The sequence below is a fragment of the Bactrocera tryoni genome, chromosome 1, assembly GCF_016617805.1.
Source record: "Bactrocera tryoni isolate S06 chromosome 1, CSIRO_BtryS06_freeze2, whole genome shotgun sequence".
Taxonomy (NCBI): domain Eukaryota; kingdom Metazoa; phylum Arthropoda; class Insecta; order Diptera; family Tephritidae; genus Bactrocera; species Bactrocera tryoni.
This window is the reverse complement of record NC_052499.1, coordinates 832,369-847,646: the sequence shown is the minus strand read 5'-3', so window position 1 is coordinate 847,646 and position 15,278 is coordinate 832,369. Positions and strand designations below refer to the sequence as shown.

At 33.0% G+C, this 15,278-nt stretch overlaps 1 protein-coding gene across 4 annotated transcripts in view; it reads right to left on the bottom strand.

Moving 5' to 3' along the window:
• Window positions 1-15,278, bottom strand: part of LOC120773696 (organic cation transporter protein) — a 29,946-nt gene that overhangs the window by 852 nt on the left and 13,816 nt on the right. For 3 of the 4 annotated variants that reach the window (XM_040102732.1, XM_040102758.1, XM_040102741.1), the window contains exons 2-4: window positions 966-2,000; window positions 643-901; window positions 70-487 (exon numbers count right to left, since the gene is read on the bottom strand). In XM_040102732.1, coding sequence (XP_039958666.1) covers window positions 70-487; window positions 643-901; window positions 966-1,292 — 1,004 coding nt within the window. In that variant the 5' untranslated portion in view covers window positions 1,293-2,000. Of the gene's footprint in view, window positions 1-69; window positions 488-642; window positions 902-965; window positions 2,001-6,439; window positions 6,728-15,278 lie in introns of those variants that run through there. The other variant, XM_040102750.1, reaches the window with a different exon arrangement.

The window sequence follows — 15,278 nt, the reverse complement described above, 5'->3', positions numbered from 1 at the left end:
TAAGTATCAATTAATGTTAGGCGAATAATTGTCATTGTCTAAATAATGTTGTATAGCAAATATACTTACGATTTGAAAAACAATATAAGTGTGTGTTTGCGCATGCGTGGCGTTCTAAACATATCCAGCAATGTTGAGTGCACCTGCTCATCGCCGCCCATCTTTTGACGCTGCTTCTCGCAATGTTTGCGAAATTCTTCAAATTCCGACGGAGTCACTTTTCGTTTGTTAAATCGTGCAACACGTTTCAAACGCTTTATAGCACCGTCTACATCATTTCTGGTGACCAACCATTGAGCGCTCTCCTGCACTACGAAATAGTAGAGAACCACGGAGAGTATAGGCAGTGAAGTACAGGCCAAATAAAGTTGCCAATGCCCAACGAGTACGGCCAACCATGGTGTGAAGACAAGGCCAATTGTATAAAAGACACCGACAGCTAAATTCAGACCAAGTGTTCGCATCGATGGACGGATGTATTCAAGAACTAAGGAGTGAAAAAGAATACGTTAAAAATTAAAAAAATCAAAACTTATGTGTACAAAAACCGCTCATCATGGTTTCAAATTATTTTAGAAATTAATAGTACACTCCTATAGAGGATTACAAAAAATATCATAATGAAAATTCCAACTCACTCACCAATAATATACATAAGGTAAAAATTCGTATCTGCCGCCATGCCGGATATGAAACGGCAAAGTGAAAATGTAGTAACGCTTTGAGAGAATATTGTCGAAAAATCCCCAATAAAACCCGAAAAATTTGAAAGTATTAGAGCAGGCAAGCGACCAATCTTGTCTGAAAGCAGACCGTAAAAGAGGGTTCCAACAACGGAACCTATAAAGAATAACGACTGCCCGATGCGCGCTTTGTACGCCGAATCACAGACCCAGTTTAGCTGCAAGAATGTTTTTTTGAAGATTTTACTTTAATTTTTTTAAGAAAAAGTTTTACGTACTCACCTCTGTGTTCATGCTCCGATAGCCATAATCGTATTTATAGATCCAACGCGTACAACTCTCTGGACTCACCGTTACATTCGCACCATCGATGTCGAGCAGGCGCGTACAAGATGGATTCGGAAACTTCGCATAGATCTCCGCAATCTCATCGAATGACTTATTCACTAATTTCTCATGGTAGCACCAATGATCGGGCACAAAACTTATCACAGTTTGGGTAAAATAATGTAGTGAGACAATGAAGTTGATTACACCGAACAATGTCAACAACAGAAACTGATATCGACTAAAATCGCCGCATCTCGCAAGAATCTGATCAAAATCCATATTTGCTAATGGATGAGATGATGATCACGTGGCGATTGCTGTCAGTGATCTTTGAAGTACTGACGTTTAATTACAAACAGAACACAAGGAACTCGTATTGTCCGTAAATAGAATGGGCAATGAGCGTGGCAGCCAATCGTAGACGTTTATTTGAGCGATAAATGACCGGTTAAGATGGTAGCAATGATTTCGAAACGAGCGCTTAGTATTAATGAGTTCGCATTGGCAATTTCGTTGGCTTTCTTTGTACTGTAAGTAAGTTGCAGTCTTAGAACTGCCAGCGCTTGCACTCCTTACCGTAATGTGCTTTGCATATACTTGTTTGTATTGTATTTGTGTGTTGTTTTTTGATTCCTGGTTCCGGTGGGCGGTATTCTTGACGATGCTAACTAAGTTTGATTGCGCGTTCGCTATCCGATTTTTATGTTTGAGCCGCAATACTTTATATTGAGTGCGATTATTTCATCAATTAGTCGTAATAATTATGGAATTTATTCACATGTAAGAATTCAGTTTGTGTCTATCACAACTGTAAGAGCACATGCACGTGTTGTTGTTTAATAAATTTCCGATACTCAATTGGTCATTATAATTTTATTTAAATGTTTTATTCATATTCGTGGATTATAAGCGAACATATTTGTAAGTGTGTATATGTGTACCGTTTTGCTGAACTAAATTTAGTGTAGTTTTGCATATAAATTATTGCTGTGATTAGAAAGGGAAAAATAAATAAATGTGAAATGACATTATTGGCTGTGACATTTGTTTTTAGTTTTCAATTCGCAGAGAAATAGCAAGATTTATAATTACTATGAATTGCAATCGGTATAAGAAATATATATGTATATGTATGTTGGTGAAATCATTTGAATCTGGAAAATGTGAAATTTTAATTACATATGTATATTTATTCCGGAAACGGATGTGGTAACCACATATTATTACCAATTCATTCGTACTGCAGACAGAAATTTAGTTTTAATTTTATTTAGTTTTTAAATATTTTTCGTAATCAATTCTTATTCCACACATGTCATAAAGGGTACTAAGTAATAATTCACATGTGCTGTTTCCAAAACTAAGCCTTTCATAGAATTTTTATTACTTAATTACACTGAATACGCTAATTATAACAAAAATTATATGTGGGAACATATTTTCAACTTAACAACATCATAATTGAAAAACGTTTGAGAGAAACCATTTCCCGAAATCTGAAGCACCGTTAATTGGGATTAACAATAATTGATGGTCAAAAATAGTTACTTGAGCTACCAACGACATAGAACTTTAGGTTTAGCTCCACAACCCAAAAGAGGTTGAATCATTTTTTCGATGGCTGAATGCTGTCAAAAGAAAACTTCATAATAAAGAGACAAAAGTTCATATTCGTTAAAGCGAAAAGGTTATCTTGTTATTTTATGTAATTTATTCAAACAAGTAAAGATCTTATTTGGTATTGAGCTTTCACTAATGTACATAATTTTCTTTCTAACAGTTGATATCACTTACGCTTACTTAAAGTATTTACAGGTAAGTGCATATGTAAATAGACTCCAATAAATAGATGTTAGCACACTTCAGTTGAAGTGATTATAATGCCTTTGGCTGTGAAGTGGCTAATAAGTATTATTATAAAAGTAAATATTAACAAGTCAACAGTGCCACACGACCTAAATTGAAGGTGAAATAATATCTACATATGGTTGCATTTTCGAAATATTAGCTATCACACGTGTTATAATAATAATGTGCTTTAGGAATATAAATAGTATTAAATATATTTCACCTTAATCTTTACCGACCTTAACTAATATAAGATAAAATTAAATTAAAAAAAATATATATTTTTTATTCTCTGTTCTGTTTTAACTCAAAACCATATCTAATAGATATATTTTTAAAATCCTAATTTCATACATATTTAATATAAAGCCGAATGCTAATAGAATCCGCCCGATGATTTTTAGGAAAATACTTGATATTTTTTGTCCGACTCACATAATTGAGTGAGTTCATACCACTTTACACTGGTATTTTTTACACAAAGTGTATGTAAATTAAACATAAATAATGCAGTGCTTTAATTATTTAGTCTGAATTAACATTTGCAGTTAGTTTAGCTTCAAGGAAGCGAAATGAAAAAACTAACTATTTTCCATAAACATATGGAATGGCAGAAATTGCCGGAGTTCCTAAGTGTAAGCAATTGAGATAGCTTATCGTGAAGAGCTGTTGGCATCAGGCGTGTACGCATGCCGGCTATATTTGTTTGAAAAGTAACTGATTTTTTATTGCTTTATGAGTGCAATATCATAAATGACTGATACGAGTGGTACGACGCGACAACAGTCTGATATCAGGGAGTACACAAAAGCACTCGTTTTTCTATCATTGAGGTAAATAATATTTAGAGACGATGTTCCTCAGTTCAAATTTCAATTCTTACAAATTTGAGGGAGTTTTCGCAATCTCGGCATGGCTATAAATAGATTTAAGCAATCACTGCAACCCTGTGCGGTGAAATGAAAGAACTAGCGTTTGTTTTTATCCGGAATTTTTAGACCATTAAGCAGTAAAATACAAAATCGGAAAAGGCTGTTAATATCGCCAAATCGAATGCTAGAAGCCAACGATGATTTCGATTCACTTATTTTTCTCCTTATCGTTTCATATTTTGAAATACGTTTTAAGAAGATAGCAAATATTTGCTTTATGTGAGGTTTATTTGTTTGCGGAGACATTAATATTTGCGTTCCTTCTTTTTTCTGCGCATAATAAGGTCAAGTACGTATTTCTTAACAGTAACAACACGGAACTTAATTGACCACTTTATTGTTGAAATATTCACAGAAAACTTAATACTTTCGCTGAACTGACACTTACGAAACCCTCCGCCCATTAAGCAATTATTTAGTAACTTAAAAAGTAGGCCACTTTAGATAAGAATATTTGTTTTTAAGCTTTAAAAGTTGCAATAAAATTTATTTTTTTATTATATCACTTAATTTTTTTCAAGGAAGAAACCTTTATAATGAAGCGAGGATTGTTATAACCGTTCACTCTGAATTATTGCTCGATTAAACAATTATTTATTTATTTATTCATACTTATCCACTATATTACATTTGTTTGAGAAGAGCAATACATCATATAGAAGTTAATTAGTCGCTTGGCTAATTTATTGCTCCAATAAAACTCAATAAATCAAATATTTGCTTAAGTTACTCAATTAATTGTGCAATTTTTTGGCTTCTACGATAAAGACAAACAATGAAAAAGTAATTAACAACAACGCTGTCATTGTCTGACCAGAACAATTTCATGCGAATAAAAGATTATGAAAGTGATTACATTTGTGGTTTTATAACTGTCATTATTATTTGTTGGCAATGGCTCAATGCGAAGTAGCTGATAAAACATGTAGTGAAACATGCCCATATTCGCGGACTTTTGTCAGCTCGCTATTAACTGATAAGCATAAAGTACCATCACAAACACGTGTTAACGGCTGCAAGCACAACAAGTTCATTTGCCGATAGCAACAGGCGGCCGAAGTCTGTTCTTTCACCCTGTGACGAGTTCTTCCGGTCACTTTGCTTTCTCATTAGCCATTCGTTTCTGCCACTAGTCTAGCTGACCTTGGGTTTATACAATAATTTGTTATCATTTCATTGATTGCAAATTGATGCCGCTGGTTTGTCTGGGGCGCGCTGCAAACAGAAGTTGTTCTTCGGAGACTTTCTGTGCTTTAGTAGACAGACGGAACGCCTACGATAGCATACCAGTAGAGGCAACAGCATGGAGCTTCGTGCCTCATTATGCGTAATAACAGTTATTTACTTTTACCCCTTGTTTTTATTATTGTAAGAGATGTTGACGGTCGTAGGTTTACGCACCTTCGCCCACAAAATCATTGCTTCTTTATAGAAAGCAAAACACATTGAAATAAAGAGCATTTCGCTTATACATAGTTGACGTCCATAAGTAATTACATATACAGATTATATAAGTAGGTACAGCTGATCCAACTTGAGATAAAGTGTAAAGGCCATATTATTTTTGGTTTTTTACCCTGAACAGAGTATATTTAATTAGCCATGATGTTTACAAAATACTGTATATTAATGATCCATTTAATTTATTCACTTTCCAGTACACAAATAAATATAACGGACTAAAACTTTCCACTAATAATTCCATCAAAATATGCTACCTCATGAGCAAACATTATCCAAATCCAATCAAAACTGTTCAAGCCCTTAGGTACCGAATATGTGGACGCCAGATCTATAGTTGACTTTTGACCGAAAATAGCGGTCAATGCATGGGAATTCAGAGATAATCCTTTCCTCATAATAGTATCTCTGTATATCAAAAATCGGGTCAATTATTCCCTGAGTCTTCTTATCCTTAATACAACGATTTTTCAACTTCCGAGTGACTTTATACCGCATAATTCGGCCAATGTGTGAATTATCACAGAGAATATGAGAGAGCGTATCTTACTCATGGTAATGTACACATGTATCTTTGTGCCAAAAATAGATAAAATTGGGTGAAAACTTGGTCTAGCCCCCATATAACTACTTAGTATCACAATTTTTGAGATCGGATTTATAAATAGGATATGTATTACATAAAACTGCTTAGATTCCGATGCTCTGGTTGATCCTTAAGGTATTTCCCTGACTTTGATTCCTACAAGTTGCAAGAGTATAAAATGCTCGGTCTTCCTTACATATTTTAAATTAGTTTTGAAACAATGGCACTAAAACGTATATTGAAATTATAAATTTCCACATAAAACTTTCATTGTTGGTGAGCTCATGAAAAAATTTGTTCCTCTTTTAACTACCCACAAATTGTTGATCTGTTGATTTGTTGATATTTTCTCATTTTCCCTCAGGAAGGTTTCATATGTAGAACATGAAATATCTTGGATGAATTTCAAGTTTCTTTCAGAGACCCTAAATATTTTCCTTTTAAGATATTCTTAGCACATTTACACGCTTAAATTAAAAGAACTTCGTAGATTTCAAATTCTTAATTTTATTTTGCAATTACGGATTTCGTTCACCAACCAATTAAATTTTAAAATGTATGTATGTATGTAACCGTAAGAAAATAGTTTATATACACACCATTTGTGAAGTTTATTCGTCCGTATTTTTAATAACAAAGCAGTTCAATGGCTTTTAACAGCAGAAAACGCAAATTTTCGAAACCAAAACAACTTTAATTATATTTGGCGAACGGAAAGCTTCTGAGAATTCACCGCGGCAATTAACAAAGCAAAATATTTTATGCAGAACAACGCGCCGTCTCAGGCATCGAGCAAAACAACGCACAGCAAATACACCCGCGAATGCGAAACAATGCTCAGAAGCTTAGCAACGAAAACCGAAAGCGCAATATCGCGTACAACACCTTCCAACGATTTAAACAAACTGAACAGCAACACAAAGCTAAAGTGAGCAACAGTTCGAAGATCCGGCAGCAACAGATTTTGAGTAGCAAACGAGCTGTCACATGGGGTGGCTGCCCAAGGAAGGAGGGTGGATAACAGCACTAGCCGTCAAAGAGGCAGTCAGTTTCTCTGTTTCTACTACTAATAAACGATAGCATCGAACATACTTGTATACACACACATATACGTAGTGTATTGAGAATAGCAAATGAGAGAGGAAAATCCGATGTGAAGTTTACTTTTCATGGAGCGCTGTGATACGACATCGCACAAATTCTACATATATAAATAAAGAATTCAAAACAGCTGGTTTCCCCACAACAACATACATATGTATATATAATATATAGATGTGTGTATTTATATATGTACATATGTACGTTCATTACAAATTGTGTCTTGCTATGCCAGACGACTTTTATGCATTAACCCAGCAAAACTTGCAATGAGATCCTCAGATGCCTGGAATAGTACATAATATAAAGGGTCATTCTTTTCAGAACGGATAGCATTCGCTTCGAAAACTGTAGACAATTCGAATCAAACATATATTAATTCTCTCCACATTTATTATCAAAAACTTATCTTTCTCTTCATGCAAAAAAAACCATATAAACATAACAATGGAGTTGACTAAGATATGGTTAAGAGAACACGTTTATGCTCCTTTGTTAAAGCAGCTTTGAACATAGTGAACTAATTTTGTTATGAGAGATTACATTGAAGAGCAGCATTCAATCGCTGGCCCACAGTATTCACTTCGCTTAACTTTCCATTTGTATTAAAAAATATACATATTTTCAGGCAGAAGGAGTAATTAGCTGTCCTTAACGGAGTACAATCAAAGCAGATGGGACCAAGTTTTGCTAGCCATTGGTAGGAATGTATCGTTGTGCGAAATGTCACTGAATGTGACAGCTATGAAAAGTTACGTCAATAACTATGCATGCACACGTTTAACAATAGATATGTAAATATGGTAAATGACTAGATATAGATACATACGTACGAAGCAATGGTTTTTTCTCTCAACCAGTTTTCAAGGCAATTTAACTATTTTACCTGTCATTAGATCGCTTACTCGCTCAGCCGATTGCCTAGCAAACCGTTCAGGCAGCTTAACGCCGACCAAAAGACTTGGTTGCCGGTAACGCTTGGTGGAATATGCGAGGGTAATTGAAATTCCAACAACAAAAATAATTAATTATTTAGACTCAATCAGTTAATAATTAAAAGGCTATCTCAATTTATTTTGTAGACGAAAATTTATTTTTAAAAATATATATACATATGTATATGGCCTTAGAACAAAATGCTTTTGTTGAACAAAGAAAAGCCAGGTTTTATAATTAACATATATAATAAATGGAAGAGAATACATTCATATATATGTATATCCTAAACAAAATATTGAGAAAAACCATATATGAGTTTTTAAGTTTTATCTTCTATTTTATTTTCTTAATTTACTTATTTTTATTATTTTTTATTAGTTTCCAAGCTTCACTTAGAATACTGTAATGTTTGAAAAATAAACATTTCTGTATTTGCTGATATGACTGTGGAGCAGAGTACAAAAACAAGAGCATAATATGTGCCCATGAGGTGACTAATTTCATTCAATTAAAGCGATAAATAATAAAAGCACATAATTTTGTGCTGATTCAACGAATTATAAGTTTGCATTGTTTTATACGAGGTGTAGTTAAAAAATAAAAGAGTTCTACGAATAGGAAGGGCGGTACAAACCTAAAGAAGTGGACTTGGGACAAATATATACTAGAAGAAAAATTTGCTCAAAACGAGAGGCACATGATTCCAGAATAATAAAAAGAGAAAATATATACATACATGGCAGTTATTCGTCTTCACCTCTAATCCTGATAGACACACCTCATATGCATTGCGACATACATAGTAATAACAATCTGAACTATGTACAAATACCCACCAGTACTACTTAGTCTTGTACCATATTCCAACTTCGTTGTACTTCTTGGCTAAAACTCACAATCGTCCAATGTCAGCAAAATTTTTTTAAGTAAAAAACGTCAAGTTATGAAAAATGTGCGAAGTGTTTACAAATTTATCCACATTCAGCGATATACAATTTTTGTTGGTTTATAAAAGAGACGAATAACCTGCATTTGTCAATTAGTTTCGTAAACAAATAACTAAAAGTGTGAAATTTTCAACGGAAGCGATTTCGCTGGCATCAGCCTATTTGCAAATAATTGTATTAACTGTATTCATGCTTTGCATAAGAGACTATGGGTCTAAAACCGGTTTCGAGCCAGCGACTTTTAAGGCAAAGTTTTTTGTCATTTTTTGAGATTTCTGAAAGTTGAGATTGCTGAAAGCATTGTATCATTTTCCGAATACGCGATTTTACAGAAAAATAATCGACCCGCTCTAATGTAAAAGTGTGTACATATGGATTGGTTCTTCAATGTTAATGTTTGTAGCGCTATAAGCTCATCGATACCTATGTGTGTGTAGATAATATCTGTAATTAGGTAGATAATATCTGTAATTACGGTACCTCCTTGACGATACATAACCAGATGAACCAGTTATTTATTTTTTTCTGACACCCCTATTACTTAAATTACACAGACTGCAAAATCAAAACTACTTTGACAAAGCTTGACCAACACATTTCCTTATACGATAGGATTTGATATATTTTCGAGATCTGGTTAAAATACTGAAGCAATTCCAATCAAAGTTAAATTTTTATTATCAGAGGCACATCCCACATCATACGAATCCTTCCACAGCTGCATTGCAATAAATATTTCTAGAAAGCAGATTTCGAGAGAAACGAGGGAAATTCGAGTTTAACAATTTATGCATACAAACATACGTAAGTATATGTATACCGATCTAAGTGCATCGGTATAAAGAACTAAAAAAGAGAATTGCGAACGCAAGATTAACTCTAACAATCCCAATTAAAAAGTCATTAGAAAAGAAAAAACAAATGCAACTACTTATTACACTATCATCTATAACTAATGACAGCAACAACAACAATTAAGTAGAATTTCAATTATTTTCAGGGCTCAGTAGTAGCAGCACCAACGAAACAGTATGTTATGAACAGCGGTCTCAGAAAAATCAAGAGAGAACCTGGCTTTCGAATGCCGAATGGTGTAACATAATGTGAAGGCCTAAGTATACCAGTGCCATAGTCATCAAGGTTATTATATGAATCGTAGGAATCGGTGAAACACCGACGTGAACCGGCTCGATCTAATAATGTTACATAGTATTATGCATGTAAGTATGTATTTTCGTGAAAACTAAACTAAACACATACAAACGCGCAGATAATCAAACCGACTTATGCCACCAACACTACTGCAATGTTACCAGCCGCGTCTGATTCGGCAGTCGTTGACATTGTAACGTCACTTTTGCATACAATGTACATATAAATACACATTCACATATGCTACACCACATTTAAGCGTATTGCAGGGGCGTTTCGTTAGTCCAGTGACGCTCGATGCTAATCGTTTAACCCATTATTGCCCTAAAAAGCGATCATTAATCTTGCTTTATCTTAAAATTTATATTAAGAATGCAGGTTTTAGCAACCAATATTCGTACATACATATGTATTTGCCAAATTTAACAAAATATACATAACCTATTTCTTCAGTGTTGCCCCCTAAAATTGATATTGAAATAACTCCAATTAGTGGTTTGCTGTCTTCATATAAAAATACGTTTATGGATTGCAAATTTAAAATTTTTCTAAAACAGAGTCAGATTACTACTAAAGGGTTAATGAACTTTGATAATATGCACGCATCCCTCAAGTGTCCTGCTTTCCTCCTGTAATATTGCTTTCAGCATATATTACACAAAAATTTCTACAGAATGTATAAGTATTATTTATAGCAATAATAAAAATCACATACTAAATGAAGAAAAAACTAGCTGGCAACACCCCCTGATTCAAATGTGTTTATTATAATTAAAATTGATAAAATGTCAGAAATTGCTACATATGTACATATATATTTTTATATGCCAGCCGTATATACTTGTATGTAATTATGAGTACAAATATAATTCCCAATAAAACTTCACTAGATTATATATTTGAAAATAGTTTATTACTAATCAATAAAATGTTGTATTGCTACGTAACCGATAGCTTTAAAGTTATGAAAGAAAACTTCAATTTTTCATTTAATATAATGTGATTTTTATCAAACAAAACGAATAGTCAATACAAATAAAAATCAAGGTTTACTTCGGTTACGTAGCCCATACTAAATGCGGGGCGGTGGTTTGTTTAACAGCGATCACTTCCCACAGAAATATGTTCAATCACTAACTTCACTTCTAACTTGAAAAATGTCTTCATAAATTCATCAGCCTCTTAGAAATGGCTTATAATTTTAAGAAAAATTCACATGTTGGTTCACATCTTGGCAGAATTCAAGGCAGGTATCTTCATCTATCTTTAATTGATAATAATGCTTCTCTTATTTGTAATATTTTTAGTAAAATCAGATACTTTTATTCCTCTTTTAATTTAAATTTCTCCTCCACATTCAACCGTAAGGATAATCGTCCCATATTGTAAACACACACTTACACACATTAATACACATACACGCACGTTTGTATATATTCACACGTAAGCCTATAGGTGTGCCATTGGACGCTCATCTACTGCAGCAAGCGATGAAAATTGCATTCAATTGCTCAGCTAAATACATATGTACATACATATGTATAAGTATAATAGTACATAAAAATTAAATAAACTTATAAATAACAAATAAATTAGAATGCAACGCAACTATATTTAAACAATTTACTTCCACCAGCCTTGAGGCAAAAATAAGCAAAATAATTTTGTTGAATTCTTATTGAATCGGTTGGGGTGCTTGCACTCACATATCAATTAATTACGAACGACTTAGGCAATAATTAAAACAATTGAAGAGCAAAGTATGAACAAATAAAACCGTCCGATGGCTCAGCGCTTGCATACATACATACATATTTACCAAATAGATGTGCATATCTGCTTTCATTAAAAGTTCCGTTCTACTGTCTAGTCTATTTTCAGAATCGGTAGTCATATAAAAAAGAGCATATACAAACAATATTCATATAGTATAGATAGAATCGTCAATTATTCTCATTGATTAATTCCTCATTTCTTATTCTTTTTAGTTACATTTAATTGGCACCTACACCTCAGCTAGATGCTTAGAGCTTCCCTCCCCATTTGTGGTTTGCCACTTGACTTTTATGCGACAAAGGGATGATCATCGTGACCTGCGAACTGGTTGAGATGAGAAACGTTTTTCTGGATTCAAACGCAACGAATCGCTCCTAAGGGACGACCGGCACTTAAAAATCCCTTTTGTTTGAGATTAAATCGGAACGAATCTGATTGACTAGGTTAAATAGACTAGCGTTTATGAATTATCATAAGAATAGAGGGAATGTCAAAGTGTATTATTTTATTTTTATATAGTTTTAAAGACTTTCAAATGTAATTACACAGCACAATTTATTGGCATGTTATTATTTGTTATTTATAATATTCAATAGATTATCTTTTTCAATATTCAGATATTAATCCACCAGTCCAGACGTAATGCAATGTAAATTTAACAACTAGTATTCAATTCTACAACTGTCTTAGCAGATTAAAACTGACGCTCATTGTTGCCAATCGCCTCGTGCAAGCTTTGAATATAATTATAATAAATTTACACTACACGTCCCATACTATTAGAAAAGCAAAAGCATGTTATGGAAGACATTTGATTACACTAATGAACAAATTGAGAGATACATAGGGTCGGGGGATTGAAACAAATTCAAACGATAGTATTTGCTTTAAGAAGGTCTTTACTGTGCTTGGCTTTGTTGGTGTTAAATCATTTGAAACGCTTTAACTTTAATGAAGAAATAAAAATTTGCACTTGACAAGTGATTTCAGATCGATTCGTACACAAGTCTCCACAAAATAAAAAAAAAGAATTAAAGTAAAATAAAGTTATTCTTGATTGACAAAGTAGAGTGAATTAAGGCATGCCACACAAACCTTGCCTGTGAATATTTTGTATATAGCAAAGTGTGAAAAATATGTATTTTAATATTAATATTATTCAAGGAATATACAATTTAATTCTTAGAAACATCTAACACGTGACCAGGTTTTATTCATTAATGCTACTTTGTACACTTCGCTATATCCAAACAATTTGCTGTAGTCAGACACGTTTATGCACATACATATGCACATATTTACACTTTCCTAAAGTGAATATTAGCAATATTCATTTCTGAAAATTGTTTTATTTTATTTCTCCGACGCCAGTCCGTTTGATTTTTTGGCGCCACGAAAAAGTTTTCTATATTTTTCATTTACGTCAAACAAGTTATCAAGTCATTTATCAAACTTGTCGCCGACTATCTAGATTTCACGTTTTCTGTTCACAAAAGCTTGTTTTTGTAATTTTACCAAACCACCGCGTTGCTGTTGCTCGCAAACACGTTCATTCAAAATTCACGTGATACTCACTTTATTTGATTCCGTTCAATATGCATAACGTAATAATATGAATATTCCGAATTTGTCTCTGTTTGTATAAAATAGCAATTAATTTTCGAAAGTGACATACTCGTACATATGTATGTATGTATTTACATTGAATATTTAAATTTAGTAGATAAAAAGATATTTAGGTTATATTAATTATGCATTTCCATGGTATAATTTCTTTCTTTTTTATAAATCTTGGAAGGACAAAAATTACATATTATAAAACTGCATTTGGCGAAGTAATCAGAATAGTCAATATAGCGGACACTCTTATAAAAAGGAATCCTCGAAATTTGCAACGGTACTCTAATCAAAGAGCGAGTGGAATAATTTTCATTATTTGAATTATATGCTTGTATATATTTTGAAATTTAATATACAATTCTTCGAAGTCGATTTTCTGTTCTGTCCAGTTTATACTAAATATTTAACGCATAGCATTAGGTATAATAAACACATTTTAATGGTATGTATTTTATGCCACGCACGTTTTAAAAAGTAAGCAAAAACGTGACAATTTTTTTGTGAAACAATATACATACATACATACACTTATATGTACGCACATAACTGCACATGCCTAAGTGGATATGTATGTATGTACGAAAACATTTAATTCCAAAACACAAACCAAAAAAGCAGTGTAGTTAGAGGACAAATAACGGGTAAATAACCAAAACGGTGGAAACAAAAACGCGTAAATACAAATGGATACTTAAGGGGGTATTCTACTCTAGAAGCATGACTTTCAGGTAATTTTTAAAGTGTCGTAAAAAAAAGGCAATTAATACTTTTAGTATCCATTTTTTATGGTGTTTTTATTTATATCTTAAGAATACAGAAAAAAATATTAAAAATTAAAATAATTAGAGGGGGGGAGAGACAGGTGTAAAAAAGAATGGCGCATCCTGGTGACATTGATTCTGACTCTCCTGGTGGTCTGAAAGAAAATATCAAAAGAAGTTCTTAATCAGTAAGGATACTGTTCTAGTCCCTATTTCAGGGAACACAAAAATTTTTTTTTTTAAATGGTGACTGCCTGAAAATAAAAATCATTTTAAAATATTAAAAACAAAAATTTTGACACGATGCTGGTAGGAACGATAAAGGATTATATAAAGAAGGTTCACACAAAATTTCAAGTAAATCGGTTATATAGAACTTGAGGTAATGCCGGTACCGTGTGGAAAAAAGTAGTTTCGAGAAAAACGCGTTTAAAAAGTTCGATACGGCCGAACCGGGCTAGGTACTGCGTCACTAAAGTAACTGTTGCTCTTAAAATAATTTTAATTTTTAAAAATCCTTTGGAGGATATGTTCTTAAGGGTCTAAACTTTAAGTATATGAAAAAAAATCGATTTTTTCAAAATTCTAGAGTAGAATACCCCCTTAAGGCATTTGCCTACGCTGAGCTGCTCATTGAACAGGTATGGTACTGCAGCAGCAGAAAAGCTAATTTACTTTTTGCCAATTTATTCCGCTCAAACCCCTTTTTTTCTAACGGGGCATCTCGACAGGATAAAATTTATGTTATACTAACTGTATTGCCGTGCCCATTGCCTGTGGAGACTCCCTATTGCTTATGGAAAGCAATATATGGAAAACTAATTAGTATGCCATATATTGAAAGCAATAAGCTGTCACTTCAGCAGTTTGACAACGCAGTTTTCATTTCTATGAAAATTTCGAAGAGGCAACATATCACATTTACACATATGCCGACGGCATTTTCATTTCGGTAATATTAAATTTAGTAGAGAGAGTGTTAAGACGGTTGTGTTATACATTATTATAAAAATAAAGTACATTTTCAAAATAACATTTTTCCAAAAAATTAATATTCGGTTTAATATTGTTAATTTACAGAAAAATTATGCAAAATGGGTTGGGAAATAGAATGAACTACAATGAAAACAAACGAATTACAC